This window comes from Mytilus edulis, unplaced genomic scaffold, assembly GCF_963676685.1.
Source record: "Mytilus edulis unplaced genomic scaffold, xbMytEdul2.2 SCAFFOLD_157, whole genome shotgun sequence".
In the NCBI taxonomy this organism is placed as follows: Eukaryota; Metazoa; Mollusca; class Bivalvia; order Mytilida; family Mytilidae; genus Mytilus; species Mytilus edulis.
The window spans coordinates 11842-39688 of NW_027267472.1; the positions used below are offsets into that span (position 1 = coordinate 11842).

The window sequence follows — 27847 nt, forward strand, 5'->3', positions numbered from 1 at the left end:
ACCTTTTTGATGGCTGCATTAGATCTATAAATGTGTGGGTTTTTTTTACACAATAATTTCAAAATGTATTGTATGGTCCTGAACATGCCTGAAATATTTGCCACCGGACATTTTGCAACCTCAAATCAATCAATTCAAATTGTACTTGAAAATCAATGTTCACCCAATGAAATTTTGAAAGCTGAATCTCAGATCCACCCTGTTAGTTGGAAATAAAACTAAATCAGTTAGAATTGATAGGAAATTTACGAAACCAGACAGGGGAAATAAAAAAAACGTTACTCTATATTAAGTAATGTCATCCGTGTTCTGCCAAATTCTATGCATATCGGTCAACTTTGAAGCAATTTATCTAAAAAATATATAAGGATGGTGACATGTGTCGCCATACATGCACAGGCTCACAATAAAATCCTGGAATTGTTAGGTTTTTTTTTATTCTTTCTCCATATATAAGAGATCATAATGAATTAGTGAAAAGATTCTGAATATTTTATGATTTGTATAGTTTGTTCTTATGCTGTGCTGTAACAAAACTGTCCCAGCTGTTTACAAGCATGTTAAACGCCACAATATATTGCATGTATGTGCCTGCTCCAACTCAGGAGCATGTAGTTCAGTGGTTGTCGTTTGTTGATGTCTTTTATATGTGTTTTTCGTAATTCATGTTGTTTTAAAATAGGCCGTTATTTTTCTCAATTGAACTGTTTCATATTTTTCAATTCATGAACTATTGTAGCCGACAATACCGTATGTTTTTTTCATTGTTAAAGATTATATGGTTGCCTTTATATAACTGCTCACATCCTCTACATTTGAACTTTGTGGGATAGTTCACAGGGGCTTGTTTAGTGGGTCAGACGAGATTTTACTGTCAATGGCGATTGCTATCCTATACTAAACAAGCCCCTGTGGATAGTTGACTCATTTGCATTAATACCAAATCTCCTTATTAAAAGTTGAGGGGTGTGTGTATTTCTTTGGAAAATTTCAATGTTTTTCTCACAGGTCACCCAGTTTGAATAGAATATTTTGACATTTTGTTGTGCTCTTGGATTTGAGTTAAGAGCCAACCAAAGTTCACGGCCTGTTGGTGGGTAGTTGATGACTATATGGTAAGCTCTGGATGCCTTTTTGAGTATTGCATACGGTGATTTGGTGATGTCTTCATGCCATGCATTGTCCCATTACTTTATATAGACAGCTTATCAGTCAACCTGATCTATCAAAGTAACTCTCCTCGCCTTTTGTATAGTCAGACGAAAAACAATATATAAACTGACTTAGCTTGGTATAAACATGTTTATTTAATATACTCATATAAATATAAAAAAGAAGATGTGTTATGATTGTCAATGAGACAACTCTGCACAAGAGACCAAAATAACACAAAAATTATCAACTATAGGTCATCGTACGGCCTTCAACAATGAGCAAAGCCCATACCGCATAGTCAGTTATAAAAGGCCCAGAAATGACAATGTAAAACAATTCAAACAAGAAAACTAACGGCCTTCTTTATGCACAAAAATTGAACGAAAAACAAAAATGTAACACATAAAAAAATGTAAAAAAAAAATATTTTAATAAATGTTGAAAATATTATTGTGTTTGTGAGTTGAAAACTACTTAAAATTGTAGAAATATTCATGGCAAATAGAAATATGGCAAGTTTGGTTTTGTTATAGGTGTAACAACACTAATTCGGGCCCGGCCGGAAAGCACATACCATTGCCAGAAAGTAGTACGTATTTAACACAAAATAGTTCCTACGCATGGGTGTAACTTTCAAAATATGTAGAATATTTAGGCAATTTTGATATCAAATGAAAGCTGAATGACTGGTGATCATTGTTGAACACTTTTTGACTTATAATTTTTAATAATAAAAAAAATTGCATGAAATTTAAAAAAGAGGGTACATTTTGCCTGTTTGTCAGATCTGAAGTACCTATTTTGGTACATCCGAAGTTTTGGGAACCAGTTCTTTCTTATATGCCATTAAAGGTATGCTGATTTTTTGTCAGTACAAGACACCATGAAGTGTTGCTTTGACATGCAATGATTGTCATTTTATTTGAACTTAAAACAAAAGAGCTGTGCCTGAGTGCTTGAAATTGAGGAATTTAACATAGAAAGCAATGGGGCCATATGAATTAGTGGTGTACTTCCATCATGACATCTATAGTTGTGCACCTTGCCATTTTAATTATTTATCTGGTCAAAATTGTGGTCAACATCCTGAGGATTTAATACCAATGTGGGAAAGTAGTTTTGTCATGGTCTTTACTGTTGTGAATTAAAGTAGTAGAGATAACAAGAAAAATAGTGTTTGGGGAGATAACTCTTACGAAGAAAGGCGTTCAGTTAAACTGGGTCAGTTTCAATAATGTATAATCTGCTTGATATCATATATAAAATAACTTGGAAACATCTTTTTAAAACAAGAAAACCTTGCAATTTAAAGAATAAGACGGGGGAAATTTTTTTTTTAAAAATTGTTCAGAGAATAATTGACTGAGGTCTAATTCCACCAAAATTCACTTAAGATAAAAAAAATAATTGATAAAGTATGACTGGTAGCAGAAGATACCTTATCTCATATTGATTTTAAAAATACAATGTTTAAAGGGTTTTAGCTACAAGAAATATAATAAAGCAAGATATAGTTATTTTTGGCCAAGTTCATTCATAGTCAAACAGTGAAATAATAATACGCTTTTAGTGGCAAGTTTGCTTCAATTTTGACAAAATAAGCTCAGAAACATTGCTGATGAACTATATTCACTTGCAAGTTTAGATACTCTTCATTACAGATTCTTGTGTTATTTGGAGGAAGGTTCAAACCCATTTTTCGGTGATTCAGTGTTGAACTAGTAAATTGGATACGTCTACAAAAAACCCAGAATGAACATTTTTGTCTGTTCTTTGAATAAATGTAGGTGAAAAACTGTTGAAATGGGTGCAATTTGACGTATTTACACTTGTATGCAAATTTGTCCGCCATTACGTAGAATCACACAGGTTCCCGTAAACTTTGACATAACAATTCACAATAAAAAAGTGATTATTGCTTGACGTCAAAGGGTTATTTGGAGGCGATCTAAGGTCATTTGGAGACAACATCCAGCCAAATACCAAAAGTGTAAAAACGTTTAAGATAAAGTACTGATAGTTAATTTCAAATAAAATAATACTTATTTCGTTTATCATACTTTTATCTTTTAGCAGTCCGAGTTTGTGATAGGCTGAGTCTGTTATAGACCAAGTTTGTGAAGCCGACTTTGTAATAGGCCGAGTTTGTTTTGGGCCGAGATATCTGGTAGTCCGAGTTGAGAACAATTATACTCGGCACAACCCACAACATGGCGTCATCCTCGAAACCTAAACGCAAACGGCACCGCTCAAATTCAAAAATTTCTAAACATGACAAGCAGACATCCTTAAAAAGATATATTTGATAAACCGATATATACGCCTCGTTAAAAGTTTTTTTTTCTAGCAATGAATCTCACGTGATGAAATACATCACATGTAATGTGAAGGACATTTGATTTTATGTACAATCTGTAGAAAATGAAAGTTATATATATTTTGAGATTTACACTATATATAATATTACGAGTTTATCAAGGTATGAGACTTCCAAATAGAATTTGGTTTGTCTGGACATCGGTGGACATGCAACTTTGCCAAACCACTCATTTACAAATGAAAATCAACATGTGTTGATGTGTGACGTCAGCGACGTAAGCTTTGTTAATGTAGCAAATCAAGTCACCGTCCCGCAAACCAGCTTTTCCAGCAACGCTCTTGGGAGATACCTATAATTAAAGATCTAATAATATAACGTATACAAGTATTAAACTATAATAGACTTTTGATATTAATACCATTAATACTCATCGTTGAAATTAAAGGGCGTCTCCGTATGGATGAATACATATAGATCAAATAATTTTTTTATTGATTACTGGGTACTTTTTACATAAGAGAAATATTCAGCTACAATAATTATGGGATATGACTATAACAACTATAATATAGGTCACAATTTATTTAAAAAAAGGAGCGACAAACACCTCGTTATCATTTAATCAGACCAAGGAGGTTATATGTCTCATATAACCTCCTTAATCACTGAGACAAACAAACGAAACTGATAATTATAATCTAAGACTACTGTGATTACAATATATATATATAATATATTATATTATGTTGTGTTTATTTGTGGTCATTCAGGTCACAATTGTTTGTCGGTATTTAGCTAACAAGTGCTGCGCATGACTTTTAAATGGTTCTGGGGACGTATTCCGGTGCTGCATTCGAACGGTTCTGTGACCGTACCGGCTGCCGTATACTGATGAGTTGAGAACAATTATCCTCGGCACAACATGGCGTCATCCTCGAAACCTAAACGCAAACGCCAACGGCACAGCTCAAATTCAGAAGATGATCCACTGTGGACAAATAGATTAGATGGCGATTATTATTCCGCATCAAGCGATAAGAAGAAGAAATTAACTGCACTGAGTAGTTACATTCCGCGTGAAACAAGTGATTGGACGATGAGCGAACTAGAAAATCTTCAGATTAATTGGAACTGGATCGACCCATCCACGAAGAGCATTGATGAATTTTTCGACATGTTTTCAAATATAAATGCAGGTTTGCCACCCCTCGATGCAGATTTAATCAAGATGATGGATTATTTGAATGCTAACTTGACATTTGACACAAGTGTCAAAGAACTTGAACAGGAAAATTTTGTTAAAGTTAGAGAATATCTTGTTAAAAACTTTCTTCCCAAAGTTGATGCTGATTCAGATGAACACCATGATGATGAAGAGTTGATGAAAACTGTGGGTAGTAGTTCCAGGTAAAATTAAAATTACCATCTTTTCATTCACTACTGCAATGTCAGTCAGGTACTTCTCAAGTTCTTGTAGCTTTCATGTCAATCGGGCCCTTAGTCGATCCGCCCCAATATAAAAAAATATTTATAGGGAATAAAAATTAAGATACGATGCAGTCTTGTAACTCCGCCCATCTAAGGCTTTGATCGTGTATATTTCTTCTTTATTATATAAAAATTGCATCAAATTTGATTTGAATCTATTCACTGAAAACTCAATGTTACGTACATTTTTTACTATCTTATTTCCGCAATCATATATCTGAAAAGATTTGAAAATCAATCAGACAAATGGGTCACCTCTGTTTTCACAGAAGTGTGGTTGTCCGGTAAGTCCGTCCATGCGTAGTAAACATGTATGGATGACAGGTTTATCATCATGATCATATATTAACGAACTAGAACTTAAGGAAATGATGTTTTATCATGTTTATAAATGGACCACTAAGAAAGGAACTTTAGATGAACAAAATAAAAAAATTCAAGCCAATATGATAAAGAAATTGTTGAAATAGAAAAATAAACCAAAAATATAAAAAAAAACAGAAAATAAAGAAAAGTAAAAAATATGATTATAGATAAAGATAAGAATGTCAATAGCATGGTTAAAAGTATTTTCTTTAAAAAAATGCCCTCATTCAACATGTTCGGTATTCTGAATTGCAGTTACTTAGACACCATCATCCTTGTCAATGGGTTTAAAGTCTGTGCAGTATCATGAGTATATAGTGGTTTTAATATATAACCCAAAATTTTAATTTCAGAGTCAATATATTTTATTTTCAGTCTTTAAAATCGAAAAAAAAACCACCAAAAAAACAGAAAGCTTGTGTCAAACTTTTCCATACATCATTGTACATATTTATTAAAGATAATGGATCTTTAAGATTTTTTTTATTATTTTGCCTTATATTAAATGGCATTGTCTCCCTTTTTAGATCACCGGAGCCCAAAGGGCCCCATGTGAGCTTATGCCATCACTTGGCGTCCTTCGTCGTCTGTTGTCATAAAATATTTCAAAAATCTTCTTCTCTGAAACTCCGAAGATTTGATCCATGGTCAAACATGGCCACCATGGCTACAAATAGAACATAGGGGTCAAATGCAGTTTTTAGCTTATATCTTAAAAACTAAAGCTTTTAGAGCAAATCTGACATGGAGTTAAATTGTTCAATTTGTCAAGATCTATCGGCCCTGAAATTATCAGACAAATCGAGCAACCCATTGTTGGGTTTCTGCCACCAAATTGGTAGTTTTAACAAAATTTTGCAGTTTTTTGTTATTATCTTGAATATTATTATAGATAGATATAAGAAGAAGTCTTAAAAGCTGTACATGTATTTCATGCTTATCTTCGAAAAGCAGCAGGAAGAGTTGATATTCCTGCTGAGGTCCTGACAAACGTTATTAGAACTTCTAATAAAAGATCCAACTATAAAGACCTTGAATCAGGGCCGTAACTACAATGAGGCAGACGAGGCAATTGCTGGCAAAAAAAAATAATAAGGGAAAAAAAGAAAATGGAGAAAGTTAGGCATGCATGCAGAGGGTAGAACACATCCTTGCATTTTAACATCAAGAATTAAGTAATGCATACTTCGAATAGTAATTTATGTTGACGTGCAGCTTCTGTACTTTTATTTCAACGTAATATCTCTGTATCTGATTACCATCGCCAGTAAACCGGCATTTGGTTCTGTAATTATTTATTTCCCGTTAAAATGAATTATTGATAATGGATATTTCCAACATTATCAGTTCGCAAAGTAAATCAAAATTAAAATAGTTTGAATTCTTCACCTTGCTCAGTTAATATTATTAAAGAAGCATTCACAGATCACACATGAATACCTAAACACCCCACAATTTGTATGTAGTTCTCTTTCAAATAAAATGAAGATTTGAGGCATTTTCAAATGTTTTGCTACAAACCTGGCTGCTATTCGAAAACAAAACATTTATTTTGGATGGATGGAGGATTTGTTTGGTTTAACGGCAAATACATGAAGTAGGCTTTCTTTTAGCTATATATAGAGAGCAAGTTACAAAATGTATGTGATTATTCCATTCAAATGTTAAAAGGACAGGACAAGACCTTGGCAGAATGACAATTTGATTGCTTGATACTTTGAATTTCCATGGAGTATTGTGGGAATACTTTGGGCTTGTGAAATAAAGACGGTCGCACAATTAACCATGGTAAAGGTGACTAGAGAGTATTTAATTTTTATCATTATTGATTGGGTGTAATAAAATTGAGAATGGAAATGTGGAATGTGTCAAAGAGACAACAACCCGACCAAAGAGCAGAAAACAGCCGAAGGCCACCAATGGGTCTTCAGTACAGCGAGAAAATCCTGAATCCAGAGGTGTGCTTCAGCTGGCCTCTAAACAATAATGTGTACTACAGTACACACAGAGAGGATGTAATGTCATACTCCCTACACTGTAAAAACTTGGTGTCACACCAAGAAATTCCAGCAACTCTCTCCAAATCTTGGGAGGAAACTTGGACTAATTCCTCCCTAAAACTCCTTAATTGTTTATTACCTTGGTGTGGTTTCTCCCAACAACATGATTTTTATTGCTATGATTACCTTTGAAGTGTGCCATTAGTAGATGACTACAATAAACATTTCTTGTGTTTCCTGTCATTAAATGACAGTCACAAAAATGATGAAAAGTGTGAGATTTGTTAAATTTAATCAGAGACATATTATAATCTGATTTTATTAAAGAATCCTGTACAACTTTATTTATTATAATTATATTCAGCATTTGTTCTGACAGTGTTGGTTTTTCATACCTAAGAAACATACAAAAACAAACAAAACATCACCTGTAAGTGGAGTATTATTAATAGAAAATAAAGACATATATATTTTAATTGAATTTATTCAATCGTTTTTTCTAAATTTAAATGATAAGAAATAAAGGAAGATTATATAAATATAATATATATATGTAATTTATCTACATTATTTTATTTTATTCATTATTTTTTTTTTGTATCATTACTATTATTTTTTAAACCATGTATATGGACCATAATTTGCTATTGGGCTCCGTTTCCTATAACTATAGAAAAGTGATAAAATGTGAATTACTGTAAGAAAAGTTGCAACTACATCTAAAGATGCCATTATTTTTATCAACATACAAGTGTATGCTACTCTTCCCTAGAAAAAAAAATAAAATATACGAATATCAAAGATTCTACAACCGTATTTTTGTGTCGTTTCTCGCGACCAATAAGAATAGTGAGAAGAAAATGCCCAGAACTATAAGTATTTATGTAGCAGATGTAAGAACAGTGGCGTGATTTTTGTGTCGGATTTCGTAACGCAATTTTTAGATGATGTAATCTGCTTTGTTGTAATAGCATTCTTAAAAACAATATGCAAATATGAACTCTTGCGAGATGTTCAAACAGATAAATCCAAGATGATTTACATTCTTGTTTTGATCTTCGTAATAATTAAGTAAGAAAATTACTTTATCGTTATGCGTTACATTTCACAGGAAACAGAAGTCCAGTTATATATTAAAATTGTTTTTGTCCTAAAGTTCTAATCATTTCCAGTCATACGTGAAACATGTGACTAACATGTGATAACGCCATTACGGCCGGATGTACGAAATACTAGGTCTAAACATTGTTTTTGTTTCCAACGGGATGTTAGCAAACATAATCTGTAGACTTGTTTCGTCTTGTTTAAAAGAGGAAAATACAATTGTCAAAGAGATTGCGCCGGTGGTCTGTTATTTTTCCTATGTGCATAATGTTAAATACGATCCTGTGTGAAAATAAATGCACAATGACTTGACAAAATCGACTTCATATTTGACAGACGTTAGAACACACTTTGTTTCCCGATATTTTACCGTAAATATGAAACAAAAACAATAAATATGATACAAACAACGGAGGTAACAAGATATATTTCGAACCATAATGTTACAATTTTCGGCCAGGGGGCCTCAATCGGCGGCTCCCATTAAACCCCTGCCTCGTCTGTTCCCAAGGCCTAGTTACAGCCCTGTGAATTGTTTATTTAGAGCTAATTTCCTAATGCATGTAGAGCAAGACTTTCAGGTTAGCTTACTTACTTGCTTTGTTTGTATATTGTACAATTTTATTGGGATAACGTCCAATTAAATGTAAATATAATATATACAGGTTTAACTATGCCTATATATATTGTTTGAAGATGTCAAAGCTTGAGTTAAAAGTTTATACAAACAAAGCAAGCAAGCCACCAAAGTTTTACTCTACAAGAATTAGGAAATTAGCTCTTAGTAAATTTTAATAGCTATGATTTTAATTGAATTAAGTGATTACGACCAGCCTTACTTTGGTTCACGATCATCAGACAATTGTTGAATAAACAAACCAATTACAAATGTATCTATAGACTAATGATCATTATGGTAATTACATTATTATGTGTTCCAGTGGATTGTGAATATCTATTTATCTCTTCTATGTGTCGGAATTGAATATAAACTTTTCCCAATTGTATTCTGAGTTATCATGGAAAATAACTTCATATTCATATAGAGTGGGGTGCTCATTTTCGCCATATCTTTCCATGTTTTCTTCAGTTTATGTTCAGGTCTTTATGTTTTTGAAGTATACTGATATTTCTATATGAAGATAACTTCAAATGCAAAATATTCTTAGCTTGAAAGCGTATTTGTTTTGAGTAAAATCATCTGCAGAGTTGGATTAAAGGGTGTTTGAAATTTCCTAACATTTTGTCGATGGGAGACACATATTCGCCGTTTTGACATATCTATTTAAAACCAAATAACTGCAGCTTTTAACTTTATTTATCAAATAAATTTCATTATAGACGAATAGCAGACATTTGAAAGATGTAAAAAACTGAAATTTAGGGCAATCAGTCAAACAATTATTTAGGAATGCTTCTTTGAAATCGTTTTTGTCATTCAGGAAATTGGCTGAAAATCGTTGTCCATTTTTCGGTCCTTTGCCGTAGGTGCCGAAGTTTAGTCACATTTTCTAAAATAATCATATTTGTTATAAAAATATGATTTAACAGCATATTTCTTCCATTTCAACCATCCTTTGAAGTTTTTACACCTCAAAATCATAAAACGGCGAAATTGTGTCCACGGCGAATATGAGCGCCCCACTCTACTAATATCGATGCTGCTTAACAAATTGTACAAATCATACTGATTACTCATTTTTGTATCGATTTAAAGTAATTCATCTGAATGTTTCTCTAAACATGCTAAAGGTAATATTAGGCATCCTTCACTTACCTGCTGTCACTATTCATCGATACTTTTTACAAATTCCATTTATACTGATTCAGATATGTCACAAAATCCGCCGAAGTTAATTATTCATTATTATTTTATTATAGGGCCGGATCAACTAAGGGTGGATAATAATAACTTGTACAAGTAGTACCCCTGACTGAATGTGTCAAGTTTGCAGCATTCTAGACACTTCAGCACCGAGACAAATCGTCACCAGCATGGTGACAGACATTATGTTCTCAACAACTTTGCTTTATATTTTAAAAATCACATTTTTCTAATACTGGATGTTGACTTGACAATGGTAAAACATGGACCAGAGACGGATATGTTAAATCTGTGTACGTTTTCAAAGCACGATTGCTTTTAAGAAGTTCTTCACAGTTATTTCTTCAGGAAAATACTCTAAATGAATGTAAGATAAAGGTATCAGTGATAATTTTAGCATTTTGGAAAATTTGTATGCATAATTAAACCTCACAGCTGTAAAACTGTCAGACAACTTCTTATGGGAGTTATTGCCCTTACACATGGAAATGACAAATGTTACCATTTTTTTTCCATTTTTATACGACTGCAAAAAAATTTTTGTGGTCGTATATTGGTATGAAGTCGGCGTCGTTGTCGTTGTCGTCAGAAGACACATTGGTTTTCGCACTCTAACTTTAATTTAAGTGAATAGATCTCTATGAAATTTTACCATAAGGTTCAATACCACAACAGAAAGGTTAAGATTGATTTTAGGGATAATGGTACCAACAGTTAAGGAATAAGGGGTCAAAAAGGGGACAAAAAAAACCTTCCAGACATAACTTGTGTGTTAGTGTATGGATCTCTCTGACATTGTACCACAAGGTTCCATATCACAAAGGGAATGCTGGGATTGATTATGGGGGTAATTGCCTTAAAATTTTAGGAATTAGGGGCCAAAAAAGGGGCAAAAAACAAGCATTTTTCTAGTTTCATGACAATAACTTGTGTGTAAGTGTATGGAATTTTCTGAAATTGTACTACAAGGGTCCATATTACAAAGGGAAAGCTGGAATTGAGTTTGGGGGTAATTGCCCAAAACGTTTAGGAATTTGGGGCCAAAAAGGGGCCTAAAAACAAGCATTTTTCTACTTTCAAGACAATAACTTGTGTGTAAGTGTATTGATCTTTCTGAAATTATACTACAAGGTTCCATATCACAAAGGGAAAGCTTGGTTTGAGGTTGGGGTAATTGCCCTGAACATTTAGGAATTTGGGGCCAAAAAGGGGCCTAAAAACAAGCATTTTTCTACTTTCAAGACAATAACTTGTGTTCAAGTGTATATATGGATCTCTCTGAAATTGTACTGCAATGTACCATACTATAAAGGGAAGGCTGGGATTGAGTTTGGGGGTAATGAATCATAAGGGCCACAGGTTCAAAAAATTTGGGGGAGGGATTTTTTTTTCCTTTTTTTTCCTTTTTTTTCTTTAAAATTTTCCATTTTAAATTGGTTATTTCTGATTTATATATAAAAGCAAATAATAATGATATGGTTTGAATAGGTAAATTAAAAATATCTTTAAGTTCTTAGACCACATTCATTCTGTGTCAGAAACCTATGCTGTGTCAAATATTTAACCACAATCCAAATTCAGTGCTGTATCAAGCTTGAATGTTGTGTCCATACTTGCCCCAACTGTTCAGGTTTCGACCTCTGTGGTCGTATCAAGCTGCACCCAGCGGAGCATTTTATTTACATTTATAAGTTTTCATTATTTACAGGCCCTCATTAAAATTCAAATATCTGTAATTGGGAGATATCTGTATTGTATTTTAAGCTTGGCCTTCGTGAAACGTAGATTTGACTGTCACAAATTGAGTTTACCTATATACTGAGCTAGCAACGAAATACAATACAGATATCTCCATTCTAATGCAACATATTAAAATAAATTCCATTTGATAAATATTTTGGCTTACTTCCCAAAGTTGGTTTCCGTCCTCTAACTTTAGTTTGCCTCAACCAAATGTTATAAAACTTCTACAAAAGGCTTATTACCACAAAACACAGATCAAGTTTAAATTTCAGTGGCGTCACTTAAACCGTTCTAGAGTTATGCCCCTTTACAAATGGAAAAATTGCTGAATTTTTCATTCCCGTTCTCTAGTTTAGGAGGGGCCTCAGTGGCCGAGTGGTCTAAGTAGTTACTACTGTAATCACTAGCCAGTCAACACTGAGGTTGTGAGTTCGAATCCCGCTTGTGCGGGTGCACTAGACTCCAATCTAAATTGACTAGGATTGTCAGTTTTCCTATCACAGGTCGGTGGTTTTCTCCTGGCACTCCGTCTCCCTCCACCAATAAAAATTGGCCCAAAAGCGGTGCTTAAAAGTGGCGTTAAAACACCAAAAATCAAATCAAATCTAGTTCAGGTTGCCTCAACCAAATGTTATGAAACTTATTCACAATGCTTATTACCATAAAACACAGATCAAGTTTGAGTTTTGGTAGTGTCACTTTTACTGTTCTAAGAGTTATGCCCCTTTACAAATGGAAAAAATACTAGTTTTCCTTTCCATTCCCTAACTAAAGTTAGCCTCAACCAAATGTTATGAAACTTATACACAATGCTTAATACCACAAAATACAGACATGACAGATCAAGTTTGAATTTTGGTGGTGTCACTTTTACTGTTCTAGAGTTATGCCCCTTTACAAATGGAATAATTGCTGAATTTTTTGTTTCTGTTCTCTACCTTCAGTTTGCCTCAACGAAATGTTATAAAACTTATACACAATACATATAACCACAAAACTCAGATCAAGTACAAATTTGAGTAGCGTCACTTTTACTGTTCTTCAGTTATGTCCCTTTCAAGGTTACCGCTGGCGTTCTCCATTTTCGCATTTTGCAAAAAAATAAAAATTGTGGCCATTAAAATTCATCATTTGCGAAAGAATTTGGCGAAAGAAATATACATAATGATTTGATTTCATCCATCTTATTTATTTTTCGTTTTGGCGACGCACGTGTTTCAAGCATATTTTTACGTCTCAACTTTTTCATTTACGATGGTCCAGAAAAGAAAACTGTTGTTATGAAGAAATATATTCAACAGGTTGGGAACAACTCCTCAAATAAGTAACCCTTCAATGTAATAACTATCCCTTAAATCAGGGATCAATTTCAAGTGATAAAAAAAAAATGTTTTGTTGTAAAAACCACTTCTTAGTACAAAAGGGCACATATTCATATCATTTGAAGAAACTTTTCCCAAAGAACTATACAACTATCTGGTATTATATGGTCAAAACATGTCCAAGAATTTTGTAATATTCCTGGACTTATACATGTATCTTCTTTATTTTTAAAAATAAGTGGACCCCTCTTTAAGAAAAGTTGTTCCAAATATAATGAATTTTTCCCCTTTTAAGTTAAAAAAAAGCTAAATTTTTCTTTTTACTTTTCTACAACAGCAAAATGATCCCTTGTCTGAGGGACAGTCCCTTATTTAAGGGATATCCCACATTTGGAGGGTTGTTCCAAAACCTGTTGAAAAGTAAGAAAAGTCTCTGCCTTTAGTCTTTATCCTTCAACTGGAAGGGAAATGTATATCCGATAAACTTTTGAAGATGAATCTTGTGTCCCAGAAGTCAAAATTATGATGTCTATATTGCTATTTTTATAGTATCTTTTAAAAAGTAAATGGGGGGGGGGGGGGGGGGGGGAGTTAGAAAGAAGGAACATTTTAAACGAAAAATATATTTATGTAAGTTGGTGAAAAAAATAATTGACTCGGGGAAAACCCTGCCCTTTATAACTTTATATGATATGCTAGCGGGGGCATCATCTGTGTCCCATAGACATATTCCCCATTTATTTGATTTTGCATATATATATATGTACAGGTACGACTCAAATAGACACCAAGTCTGACTTAATAATAGATTATAGAACAAGTTTCCAAATCGACAGCAGATTCTATGCACCTCTAAGCAGTGTCCAGTTCTTATATAAATAATTAGGATTTTTTTTTCAGAGTTTTGATACATCATATTGAAGCTGGAAGACATGACTTTCAAAATGACCTAAAAGAAATACTTTATGATTTGTTGTTGACTTCTAGAACAGTGGAAGAAATGAGGTTCACAACAATGCTGGAGAAGTTTTGCAGAATGTGTAACCTAAAGGGAAGGTAAATTCTTTAAAAAATATGGTGAAAATAAATTTTGACCATTACTATCATGACTATTGACAAGACTGTTTCTTTAACCACTTTGTGCTTAACCTTAACATACTGCAGAATGAGGACTGACTTTTCAGGGTTTTTTTTCACATTGCTGGACTATTGTGTTACAATACATGTACATACATGTAAAACCAGTAAGATCTTGTTTTTTTTAAATTGAGAATAGCAGTAAGATTCCTTACCAACATCTTGCTACAACAAGAATTGAAACAACATGAGCAAGCTTAATTAGTGGAATGAAAATGTTATTTCTTTATAATTTTGAAATTCAGACAGACATGATACAATGTATATGTAACACTTCCAAAAGTGTCAATCTCCCCAACAATGCCCAAACGTGTCCTCAAAATCCTAAATGATCCAAAGGTGTTCAATTATTATTATTTGCAAAGCGTGTCCACTTTAAAACACCAGAACATCTCAAAACTTTTAGCAATAATATGTCCTCAATAAAGGCAATAACTTTTATGGCAATTTAATTTTTGAAAACATGATTAAAGACGTCTGGTTTTGGTTGCAGGATTCTAAAACAGATCAAACAACATCTGCAGGAAATAAAGGTATTATGTTTGGTAAAGACGAATGCCCAAGACATGGAACATTATCCTGTCTATCCACAGTGAAAGATGATATCAATGACTTCTGCTTTCAAATAGACACCAGATAAGAATTAAAGAATGGCACAATAAAAATGCGTTTTGCTTGCAGTGGTTTTATTGTCGAGCCTGCGACTTTAGTTGCAGAAAGCTCGACTTAGGGATAGTGTTCCGGCGGCGGCTACGGCGGCGGCTACGGCGGCGGCTACGGCGGCGGCGGTGTTAGCTCACTTCTTAAAAGCTATATATTTTAGAAGGTGGAAGACCTAGATGCTTCATACTTTGTATATAGATGCCTCATGTTACGAAGTTTCTGTCAGTCACATGTCCAATGTCCTTGACCTCATTTTTATGGTTCAGTGACTACTTGAAAAAAAAGTTAAAATTTTTTGTATTGTTGAATTCTCTCTTATTCTAAGTAATAGGATAACTATATTTGGAATGTGTGTACCTTGCAAGGTCCTCATGCCAGTCATACAGTTTTCACTTTTAGCCCAAATTGTACCTTGTCCTATAAACATTTAGGAAGATCAAAATCAGTGACAAGAAAAGCATCAACAAAAAACCTCACAAAAATATTTAGCCCTTGACATATTTAAAATCCATGAAATATTGTAACCACCTTAAATAACTGATTAAAACAAGATCGCAATCGATTGACTCGACCTAAATCATCAAATCCTGGTACCCTGTATATGAAAATGATGAAAGGTTAATTTTGAAAATGGTTCTTTTTGTAGTATAGGATTGGTCGAGGAAACCATGATCAAGGATGTACGTGTTGTGGCAGTTCCAGACTTAACTTTCAGAATTTCATCAAATGAAATGCCTGATGTAATACAGATAATGACAGTTGCAGAGGTACTTCTTCATATATAAATAAAGTAAAAAAAATTCAGGCTTGTGTGTCAACAATTAATTTTCATTTCCAATTGTAAAACATATAACTCAAAAACTGTGAAAGTACTTATATTTTCGTGGTACATGTGGTATGAGCAAAAGCTACAATACATGTTCATGGATTTTAGTTTTTTGAAAAAAATCAGTGGAGAAATTTTAAGCCATCTGATATAAACCTTCGATATAAATTCTTTAAATATTTGGCAAAAATAGTACACAGGAGAGCACTTACAAGACTAGACTTAAGAAATCTGCATACAGAACTATGTATCAGATATCAGAATGCAATTTTTAGCTCAACTGGCCCAAAGGGCCAAGTGAGCTTTTCTCATCACTTGGCGTCCATCATCATCGTCGTCCCTTAACTTTTACAAAAATCATATCCTCTGAAACTACTGGTCCAAATTAAAGCAAACTTTGCCTAAATCATCCTTAGGGTATCTAGTTATAAAAAAACTATTCGATGACCCCGCCCATTAACCAAGATGGCCACCATGGCTAAAAATAGAACATGGGTGTAAAATGCAGTTTTTGGCTTATATCTCTGAAACTAAAGCATTTAGAGCAAATCTGACAGGGGTGAATATGTTCATCAGGCCAAGATCTATCTGCCCTGAAATTTTCAGATGCATCAGACAATCCGTTGTTGGGTTGCTGCCTCTGAATTTGTAATTTTAAGGAAATTTTGCAGTTTTTTGTTATTATCTTGAATATTATAATAGATCAGTCAGGGGCATTACTTAAACAAGTAACAATTAAAATTACCTATACAAGTAATGTTGAAAACGAGGCTAATTTAAATATAACTTATACAAGTTATTTTTCTAAATATTATTTTTATAGGTGTTTAAGAATACAGATTTTACTAGCTTTAAATAATTTTCACAGTTATCTGGTTATTTTTCCCTTGATATATAAAAACTAATTCTTCAGAAACACTAATTAACTTTCCCACACACTTATCTTACATACCAACGCTTCTGGGTCAAAGATTGGTCTCTTGGGACTATTAAATTATCATTTTCCTCTAAAATCTTGAAGGTAGACTGATATAAATAGATTGATACTTGTGAATTAATTAAGACCTGAAGTTATTTATAATTTGTAACCTAATTCAATTATGTGCCTTTAATAGGTAAGTGTAATTTCTATTTTTTTTCAAAAATGTTAAAAATAACTTATTCAAGTAATATTTTTGACATTATTTTCAAAGTAACCCTTTATCTCTATACTCCTCTCAAATCTGATAAATTCTTTATTTTATCATATAAAATGGTGTTTAAAATCATGAAAACTACATTTAGTCTATGAAGACCGATTGGTTTTCGCACTCTTAACTTTAGTTTAAGTGAATGGATCTCTATGAAATTTTACCATAAGGTTCGATACCACAAAAGGAAAGTTGGGATTGATTTTGGGGATTATGGTACAAACAGTTAAGGAATTAGGGGCCAAAAATAAGCATTTTTGTAACTTCCTGACATAACTTGTGTGTTAGTGTATGGATCTCTCTGACATTGTACCACAAGGTTCCATATCACAAAGGGAATGTTTGGATTGATTTTGGGGGTAATTGCCTTAAAATTTTAGGAATTAGGGGCTAAAAAAGGGGCAAAAAACAAGCATTTTTCTAGTTTCATGACAATAACTTGTGTGTAAGTGTATGGAATTTTCTGAAATTGTACTACAAGGGTCCATATTACAAAGGGAAAGCTGGAATTGAGTTTTGGGGGTAATTGCCCAAAACGTTTAGGAAAAAGGGGCCAAAAATAAGCATTTTTCTAGTTTCCAGACAATAACTTGTGCAAGTGTATGTATCTCTCTGAAATTGTACTGCAAGGTTCCATATCACAAAGGGAATGTTTGGATTGATTTTGGGGTAATTGCCTCAAAATTGTAGGAATTAGGGGCAAAAAAAGGGGCAAAAAACAAGCATTTTTCTAGAGTCATGACAATAACTTGTGTGTAAGTGTATGGATCTTTATGAAATTGTACTACAAGGTTCCATATCACAAAGGGAAAGCTGGGTTTGAGTTTGGGGGTAATTACTTTAAATGTTTAGGAATATGGGGCCAAAAAGAGGCCAAAAAACAGGCATTTTTATACGACCGCAAAATTTGAAAAAATTTTCGTCGTATATTGCTATCACGTTGGCGTCGTCGTCTGCGTCGTCGTCGTCGTCTGAATACTTTTAGTTTTTGCACTCGAACTTTAGTAAAAGTGAATAGAAATCTATGAAATTTTAACACAAGGTTTATGACCACAAAAGAAAGGTTGGTATTGATTTTGGGAGTTTTGGTCCCAATATTTTAGGAATTAGGGGCCAAAAAAGGCCCAAATAAGCATTTTCTTGGTTTTCGCACTATAACTATAGTTTAAGTTAATATAAATCTATGAAATTTTGACACAAGGTTTATGACGACAAAAGAAATCTTGGGATTGATTTTGGGAGTGTTGGTTTCAACATTTTAGGAATTAGGGTCCAAAAAAGGGCCCAAATAAGCATTGTTCTTGGTTTTCGCACAATAACTTTAGTTTAAGTAAATAGAAATCAATGAAATTTAAACACAATGTTTTTTTCCACAAAAGGAAGGTTGGTATAGATTGTGGGAGTTTAGGTCCCAACAGTTTAGGAATAAGGGGCCAAAAAGGGACCCAAAAAAGCATTTTTCTTGGTTTTTGCACCATAACGTTAGTATAAGTAAATAGAAATCTATGAAATTTAAACACAATGTTTTTTTCCTCAAAAGGAAGGTTGGTATTGATTTTGGGAGTTTAGGTCCCAACAGTTTAGGAATTAGGGGCCAAAAAGGGACCCAAAAAGGTATTTTTCTTGGTTTTTGCACCATAACGTTAGTATAAGTAAATAGAAATCTATGAAATTTAAACACAAGGTCTATGACCATAAAAGGAAGGTTGGTATTGATTTTCGGAGTTTTGGTCCCAACAGTTTAGGAATAAGGGGCCCAAAGGGTCCAAAATTAAACTTTGTTTGATTTTATCAAAATTGAATAATTGGGGTTCTTTGATATGCTGAATCTAACTGTGTATGTAGATTCTTAACTTTTGGTCTCGTTTTCAAATTGGTCTACATTAAGGTCCAAAGGGTCAAAAATTAAACTTAGTTTTTGACAAAAAATGAATCGGTTGGGTTCTTTGATATGCTGAATCTAAAAATGTACTTAGATTCTTGATTATTGGCCCAGTTTTCAAGTTGGTCCAAATCGGGGTCCAAAATTAAACTTTGTTTGATTTCATCACAAATTGAATAAATGGGGTTCTTTGATATGCCAAATCTAACTGTGTATGTAGATTCTTCATTTTTGGTCTTGTTTTCAAATTGGTCTACATTGGTCCAAATCAGGATCTAAAATTTTTATATTAAGTATTGTGCAATAGCAAGTCTTTTCAATTGCACAGTATTGCGCAATGGCAAGAAATATCTAATTACACAATATTGGGAAATAGCAATTTTTTTTTTAATTAGAGTTATCTTTCTTTGTCCAGAATAGTAAGCAAGAAATATCTAATTGCACAATGTTGTGCAATAGCAAGAATTTTTTTTAATTGGAGTTATCTTTCTTTGTCCAGAATCAACTTAAATCTTTGTTATATACAATATACAATGTATATTCACTTTTTACTACCAACTAATAAATTAAAATAATCTTTACCATTCAGTGATAACAAGCAGTTTTGTTTACATCTTAATATTTTATGATGTATTTAAATGAGTAGTTATTGTTGCAAACTCCATTAGAAATTTTAATTGAGATTAGTTTTGGAATAAGGGAAAGGGGGATGTGATTAAAAAAATTAGGTTCCATTTTCTCATTTGAAATTTCATAAATAAAAAGAAAATTTCTTCAAACATTTTTTGAGAGGATTAATATTCAACAGCATAGTGAATTGCTGTAAGAGAAAACAAAAATTTTAAGTTCATTAGAACACATTCATTCTGTGTCAGAAACCTATGCTGTGTCAACTATTTAATCACAATCCAAATTTAGAGCTGAATCCAGCTTGAATGTTGTGTCCATACTTGCCCCAACCGTTCAGGGTTCAACCTCTGCGGTCGTATAAAGCTACGCCCTGTGGAGCATCTGGTTCTAGTTTCCAGACAATAACTTGTGTTCAGGTGTATAGATCTCTATGAAATTGTACTGCAAGGTACCATACCACAAAGGGAAGGCTGGTATTGAGTTTGGGGGTGATGAATCATAAGGGGGTTCACAAAATTAGGGGGGGGGGATTTTTTTTCCCTTTTTTCTTCTTTAAAATTTTCCATTTTAAATTGGTTATTTATGATTTATATATAAAAGCAAATGATAATGATATGGTTTGAATAGGTAAATTAAAAATTTTTTTAGTTCTTAGAGCACATTCATTCTGTGTCAGAAACCTATGCTATGTCAAATATTTAATCACAATCCAAATTCAGTGCTGTATCAAGCTTGAATGTTGTGTCCATACTTGCCCCAACTGTTCAGGGTTCGACCTCTGCGGTCGTATCAAGCTGCACCCAGCGGAGCATTTTATTGTAGTCTTTTACAAAAATCTCCTCTGAAATTACTGTGCCAAATTAAACCAAACTTGGCCTAAATTATGCTTAGGGTATCTTCTTTAAAAAATGTATCCGATGACCACACCCATTGACCAAGATGGCTGCCATGGCTAGAAATAGAACCTTGTGGTCAAATGCAGATTTTGGCTTATATATCTGAAACTAAAGCATTTAGAGCAAATCTGAGAAGGAGTAAAATTGTTTATCAGGTACAAATCTTTCTGCCCTGAAATTTTCAAATGCATCAGACAACCTGTTGTTGGGTTGCTGCCCCTGAATTGTTAATTTTAAGGAAATTTTGCAGTTTTTTTATGCCCGTTTACGGGTCGTATTATGGTATACCGTTGACCGTCTGTCCGTCCGTCCTTCGTCAACATGTCGGACATTAACTCAAAAAAGCTTTAACCAATATGCATGAAACTTTGGTGAATTGTTTATATCTATTGACGTGAGCTCCCTTTCATTTTTTATAAATTTCAGAATTACCGTTTCCAAGTTTTGGGGTTTTATTCATATAACCAATTCCAAGTTCTTTGGCTACATTTATTCAGAAACCTATAATATGTCAAATATTTAATTACAATCCAAATTCAGACCTGTATCAAGCTTGAATATTGTGTCCATTTTTGCCCCAACTGTTCAGGGTTGGACCTCTGGGGGCGTATCCAGCTGCGCTCAGCGAAGCAGTTTATTGGTTATAACCTTGAATATTATAATAGAAAGAGATAAACTGTAAACAGCAAAGTAAGCTCTACAAATAAGTCACCATGATCAAAATTGTCAATTGACCACTTCAGGAGTTAATCTTCTACAAAAATTTTCTGCTCTGAAACTACTGGGCCAAGCTCATTATAGATAGAGATAACTGTAAGCAAGAATGTTCAGTAAAGTAAGTTCTACAAACAAGTCACTGACACAAAAACAGAGAGTTTTGTCATGAATTCTATTCTTGTCTTAAATAATGTAGAGTGTCCTTTGTTTAATATGCACTGCAACACATTGACCAAGGTGAGCAACACCGGCTCTTAAGAGCCTCTAGTTATTATTGCGATATTAAACCAGTCAAATTATTTGTATAAAGAAACCTTGCAATAATTTCTGAATGTACAGTAGTTATTAATTATGAATTAGTGGGTCCTATATGGTTTTCCTTGTTCTTAGGTTAAAGTTTCAACCAATGATTCATTAGTTGATCAAAAGATTCATGTTACTAGACAAAAACCAGAGGCTATTGATAAGGAGACACTTCAAACTATGGATCCATCAAAGATAAGAGGATTTAGCCAACATGTTGGACAGCTGATCATTGGACTAGGCAATTCTTGCTTCAAAAAAGAATGTCTTGGCCTTTTGCTCCATGAGACAAAGGTAATGTTAATATATAGCTAATTGATTAAAATGTTTCGATCAACTCTTAAATGATTAACACTTTCAGTCCAGTAAAATTAATGATCCCTTTTGATAGATAAATGATATTTTCTATAAAATTGCATTACTATCAGTACAAATCAGTTTAGTTATTTGGATGCCCTGTCCCGATGTCATGGTCTAGCGACTTTGTATTAATTGTCAATGCTGCTGTCCCTCAAATTGTCTTTTTCAGAATTTTCTGCTGACAGCAAGACATTTCTCTGTGTCAGCAGTTAATTATACCCCACACAACAAATAAGGACTTACTATGTAGATGTGCATATCGACAGGAAATTACGATTTTTTTTTGTAGGAGTTATGCCCCTTTAACTTAGAATTTTGGCCAAAATATACTACTGCAACAGTTTGTCATCCCAACTTCTCTGAAACCACACAACAGAATTTCATGAAACTTTGTAGATAATAAGGACTTACTATGTACATGTGCATATCGACAGGAAATTACGAATTTTTTTTTGTAGGAGTTATGCCCCTTTTACTTAGAATTTTGGCCAAAATATACTACTGCAACAGTTTGTCATCCCAACTTCTCTGAAACCACACAACAGAATTTCATGAAACTTTGTAGATAATAAGGACTTACTATGTAGATGTGCATATCGACAGGAAATTACGATTTTTTTTTTTGTAGAAGTTATGCCCCTTTAACTTAAAATTTTGGCCAAAATATACTACTGCAACAGTTTGTCATCCCAACTTCTCTGAAACCACACATCAGAATTTCATGAAACTTTGTAGATAATAAGGACTTACTATGTAGATGTGCATATCGACAGGAAATTACGATTTTTTTTTTGTAGGAGTTATGCCCCTGTAACTTAGAACTTTGGCCAAAATATACTACTGCAACAGTTTGTCATCCAAACTTCTCTGAAACCACACAACAGAATTTCATGAAACTTTGTAGATAATAAGGACTTACTATGTAGATGTGCATATCGGCAGGAAATTACGATTCAATTTTTATTGTAGGAGTAATGCCCCTTTAACTTAGAATTTTGGCCAAAATATACTACTGCAACAGTTTGTCATCGCAACTCCTCTGAAACCACACAACAGAATTTCATGAAACTTTGTAGATAATAAGGACATACTATGTAGATGTGCATATCGACAAGAAATTACGATTCAATTTTTTTCTAGAAGTTATGCCCCTTTTACCTAGAATTTTGGCCAAAATATACTACTGCAACAGTTTGTCATTGCAACTTCTCTGAAACCACACAACAAAATTTCATGACACTTTGTAGATAATAAGGACATACTATGTAGATGAACTTATTGCAGGAAATTACGATTCAATTTTTTTTCTAGGAGTTATGCCCCTTAGAACTTAGAATTTTGGCCCAATTATACTACTGCAACAGTTGAAACTTTGTAGTTTATGAGGACATAATATGTTAATTGTGCATATCCACAAGAAAATTTTTATCAGTTGACTTTTGTAGAGTTATGAGTCTTTGAACTTAGGAATCTGGTGAGATTTTGTTTGTCAAGTGACAATGTGGGGGTGTGGGGTATGTGAGGTTCTTTAATTTTTTTATTAAAATTATTTTTAGGGTTTCCCCTTAGCAAATCATGGACTTTGCAAGGGGAAGGGTTTATCATTTTGTGGAGCAAGATCACTGGGTACTTCTACTTTTTTTCCAGTGTGCTATATTCACAAATATCAGTTTAAAGTGTCTTTTATACCATCTCTTGGGCAGGTAACAAGTAACTTTCTAGTGGTATACTAATTAAGTATAACTGATTTTTCTTTTCAGATACTGATAACATGCCTGTCTACATCACCCAGGTATTGTACATATATCAAAGATAAATTAGGTCCAGAAGACAAAGCTACTCTGCATTTTATTGGACCTTATGATATATTAAAGGCAAGGGAGAGGAGCCAGCTGATAAAAGCTTTTCTACGTTTAGGAAACCGACAAAGATTAGGAATACCAAAAGTATAATCTGCCTTTTGTGTTACTAGAATCTGCTCACCCTATCAAAGCTAAAGTGAATACCAAAGTTGATTCATAGTAATGAATATAGAGGTGTAATACCACCAAATCATGGTACGTCACATCTGGTTGCATACGAAAGTAGGTCTTAAAAAATATTCCCTTGAATTTGACCGTTGTAGGTAATTAATCCTACATTTTATTGCAGTAAAACTATTTCTGTGTCATAAACATATGTCTTGGGTATTTCAAAACACCATTATTTTTATTTGTGATTTCTATAGAAAATTTTGTAATCTTGAGGTTACATGGTTACTAAACCTTGTACACAGATAGAATAAGAGGAGAAATTTGATTGGTTAACTTCCAATGATTTTTATTTTCTTATATGCAATGAAATGTTATGTGAAACTTTTTCTATAGAACTGGACAGGATAAAACTTTACTCATGCCAAGTATTTCTTTATTTGAAACAAAGATAAATTCTGCACAATTTTTTGAAAAGTGCAAATTTAACAAAGACTAATAGGGGAAAATCAATGATGGTATTACACCTAGAGGTGGAATCTCTTAAAATACATTTATTTTTTAGTACAAAATCTTAGTGAAATTGTTGCCACAACATTTTGTAATTCAAGAACAAAGCAACAAAAAGTTTATTTATACAGCATCAGAGTTATTTTCAGAGCTAGATATAAAGATATGTATATATATTAACATTATTGTGACATAGGAAATGTACTAGAAAATGCAAGAATGGTGAAATTCATCTATTATCCATTACTTATCATCCCCTGTTTGACACATTGCAAGGGACATAGAAATACCCTGCATCCATCCAGTCTTGTAAGTGCTCTCCTGTGTACTATTCTTGCAAGATATTTATAGAATTTATATTGAAGGTCAGCAATGTCTAGAACAAGTTTGAAAAATCAGTGCAGATCAATTTTTATGCCCCCGCCATAGCGGAGGGGGTATTGCGATTAACCCTTGTCCGTCTGTACGTCCGTCCCAAAATTGGTTTCCCTTCTCTAACTTTAGTTTGCCTCCACCAAATGTTATGAAATTTATACACAATGCTTATTACCACAAAAACACAGATCAAGTTTGAATTTTGGTGGCGTCACTTTTACTGTTCTAAAGTTATGCCCTTCTACAAATGGAAAAATTGTTGACTTTTTGGTATCCCTTCTCTTACTTTAGTTTGCCTCAACCAAATGTTATGAATCTTATGTTGTGTTTTGTGTACTATTGTTTGTCTGTTTGTCTTTATCTTTTGTAGCCATGGCGTTGTCAGTTTATTTTTGATCTAGGAGTTTGAATGTCCCTCTGGTATCTTTCGCCCCTCTTATATGCACAATGCCAATTACCACAAAACACAGATCATGTTTCAATTTTTGGGGCGTCACTTTTACCGTTCTTGTATAAAAATTACCATCATGTAACATCTATCAGCCCAGCCCTGACATATAAAAGTATATTTACAGTAAACATCTTATTTATTTGTAAACCTGTTTTCTCTTAACCATACATACAGATTTTATTACTATTTGCCTTTTTAGTTCACCTGGCACGAGGTCCACTGTGAGCTTTTGACATCACTTATTGTCAACTGTCGTCTTCTGTTAAATTATACATAGATCATCTCCTCTGCAACTACTAAACCAAATTTAACCAAACATGGCAAAAATTATCAACGGGATATCTATTTTAAAAAGTGTGTCATCTCAACCTGCCTGCCGACAAACATGGTTCACATGGCTAAAAATATAAGAGCAATTTTTGTCTATTAACTTGAAAGCGCTATAGATAAAGAAAATTGGGCAGGAACAAATATTTCAGAATGATGAGATCTACATAATATCATTTGACATCAAAACTGTCAGATCACTTCTTATACGAGTTATTGCCCTTAATTGAGTTTAGTAAAAAGTTATGTTTGCCTATTATTTCGAATTATGATAGATAGACAGAAACTTTAAATAGCAAAAATGATCAACAAGACAAGAAAATTAATAAATAAGTCAACATTATTGAAATCCCCAGTCAACCCCTTATTGAAGTTGTTGCCCTTTAATGACGATGTTTCCCTTTTTTTCCAGGATTACCAATTTCTTGAAAACTATGATAAATAAAACTTTAAAATGCAAAAATTATTGGCAAGACAAGATCAACAAATAAGTCAATATTTTGCAGTTTTGTCTATTTCCTTGAAAACTATATAGATAGATAAAAAATTGTAATAGAAAAATGATCACCAGGACAACATCTACAGATAAGCCATAATGGCTGAAATCTTTAGTTGATTTGATTAAATTTTTTGAGTTATTTACCATTTAATGATAATTATTACTATTTTTTTTCTTTTTTGCCTTTTATCTTGAAAACTATAATAGATATATAGAAACTTTAAAAACAAAAAAATATTCAGCTGAATAGAATCTACAAATGTGTTAAAATGACTTAAATTGCAAGTTAACTAATAAAGTTATTCTCCTTTTATGATGATTTTTACTTAAAAGTGGCCATTCTGAAAGATGCAGGTGAGCAACACAGGCTCTTTAAGAGTTCTGTTTATTGACAAAAGCATTAAAAGACAGGTGTTAAATTTTAACTGAATGTATTCGACTTTGTTCTTATATCTATATTGTTATTCTTATTTGTGCATATGCAAAAATGATGGCAGTTATTTATACACATTAATAGATAACTTGTAAAAGAAATATGTGATATTTAAACAAAAAATAATCTACTTGATTGTGTTTTACTTTGAATATAAGTTTGCTTTCTATTATTATGGACAATAAAATCAATTCTTACTTTGTTTCTGTTTAAGATGATGAATTGTGCAGGAACATATATATAAATAGTAACAATATAATGCATTGAACTTTCTTGACCAGATTTTATTTTTACCTGAGCCACAACAAAACTTCAGACTCGCCTATAAAATGCTATATTTTTGAGTAACTACACATTCAAATAATTTATTTAATAAATAGTGTTTTTTTATTTTAATCAGTATATTACGGGTGAAATATTCTATATATTTACTAAATTTTTAAAGAGAGTTTTCAATTGCAAAAATTGTACTTGCTAAACATGTAATCAATTTGAATGATTAGTTGAAATCAAGTACAAATACTTTATTTATATATAACTTATCTGAATTTGTAAATTGGTGTGAAATTTTATAGTTATTACTGTTTACTTTGAATCATTTACATTTATAAATATATATTTGTATATACACTTATAACATTCATAACATTATTGCAAAATTAATTTTAATCAATATAAAAATTTCATTTCATTTTTGTATACATTATTTAACGATCATAATTATGTGAACTATCTGATGTTGCTACATTTTGCATTTATTCATCTACATATATGTATGTCTCACCTTGTAACATCACTATCATATTTGAATCATTTATTGTTAAATGTTCATTCACTATTTGTATATATTAAATGAATATATGTGTATAATTTGTAGTTAATCATTATCTTAAAATAAATTTGTAAGTGGTGGTTATATGAGAAAATAAATTTGTAAGTGGTGGTTATATGAGGAGTGTTTTTGATTTACTACAAAATATACTCGTTTTGATGCTGAAATCTAGATACAGGTACACCAGTCTCCATTTTAGTTCTTTAAATTTTGGACTCAAAAAGAGATGTGACAAAGCACAATGAAAATTAGTTTTTTCTTCTATTTTGCAAATTAAGTTAAATGTTGAAGGTTTTTTGGCTAAAGATCTATGGGTTTTATTTCAATTCCTGAATACTTACATAATTATGTTACTTCGTGTGGAATTTTGTTTGACCACTGTCTAACATATCCCACTGTCCACATAGGGTAGTTGGTTTGTCTAGCTAACTCCTACAGTGTTCTAGCTAGAACATTTATATTATGTAGGGTGTTAGTACATATTCTAAAGGTGTGCACATTATCAGGATTTGCATGTTCCTTA

General features: G+C 32.8%; 1 protein-coding gene across 1 annotated transcript; it reads left to right on the forward strand.

Annotated features, from left to right (window-relative positions):
- The first annotated feature begins 1680 nt into the window (after positions 1–1680).
- LOC139505507 (uncharacterized) lies at positions 1681–27439 on the forward strand. The gene is made up of 6 exons (XM_071295056.1): positions 1681–1744; positions 4246–4882; positions 14224–14379; positions 15770–15890; positions 21655–21861; positions 23688–27439. The coding sequence occupies exons 2-6, from the start codon at positions 4398–4400 to the stop codon at positions 23877–23879; spliced, it is 1161 nt and encodes a 386-aa protein (XP_071151157.1). The 5' UTR covers positions 1681–1744; positions 4246–4397; the 3' UTR covers positions 23880–27439.
- Positions 27440–27847: the final 408 nt, after the last annotated feature.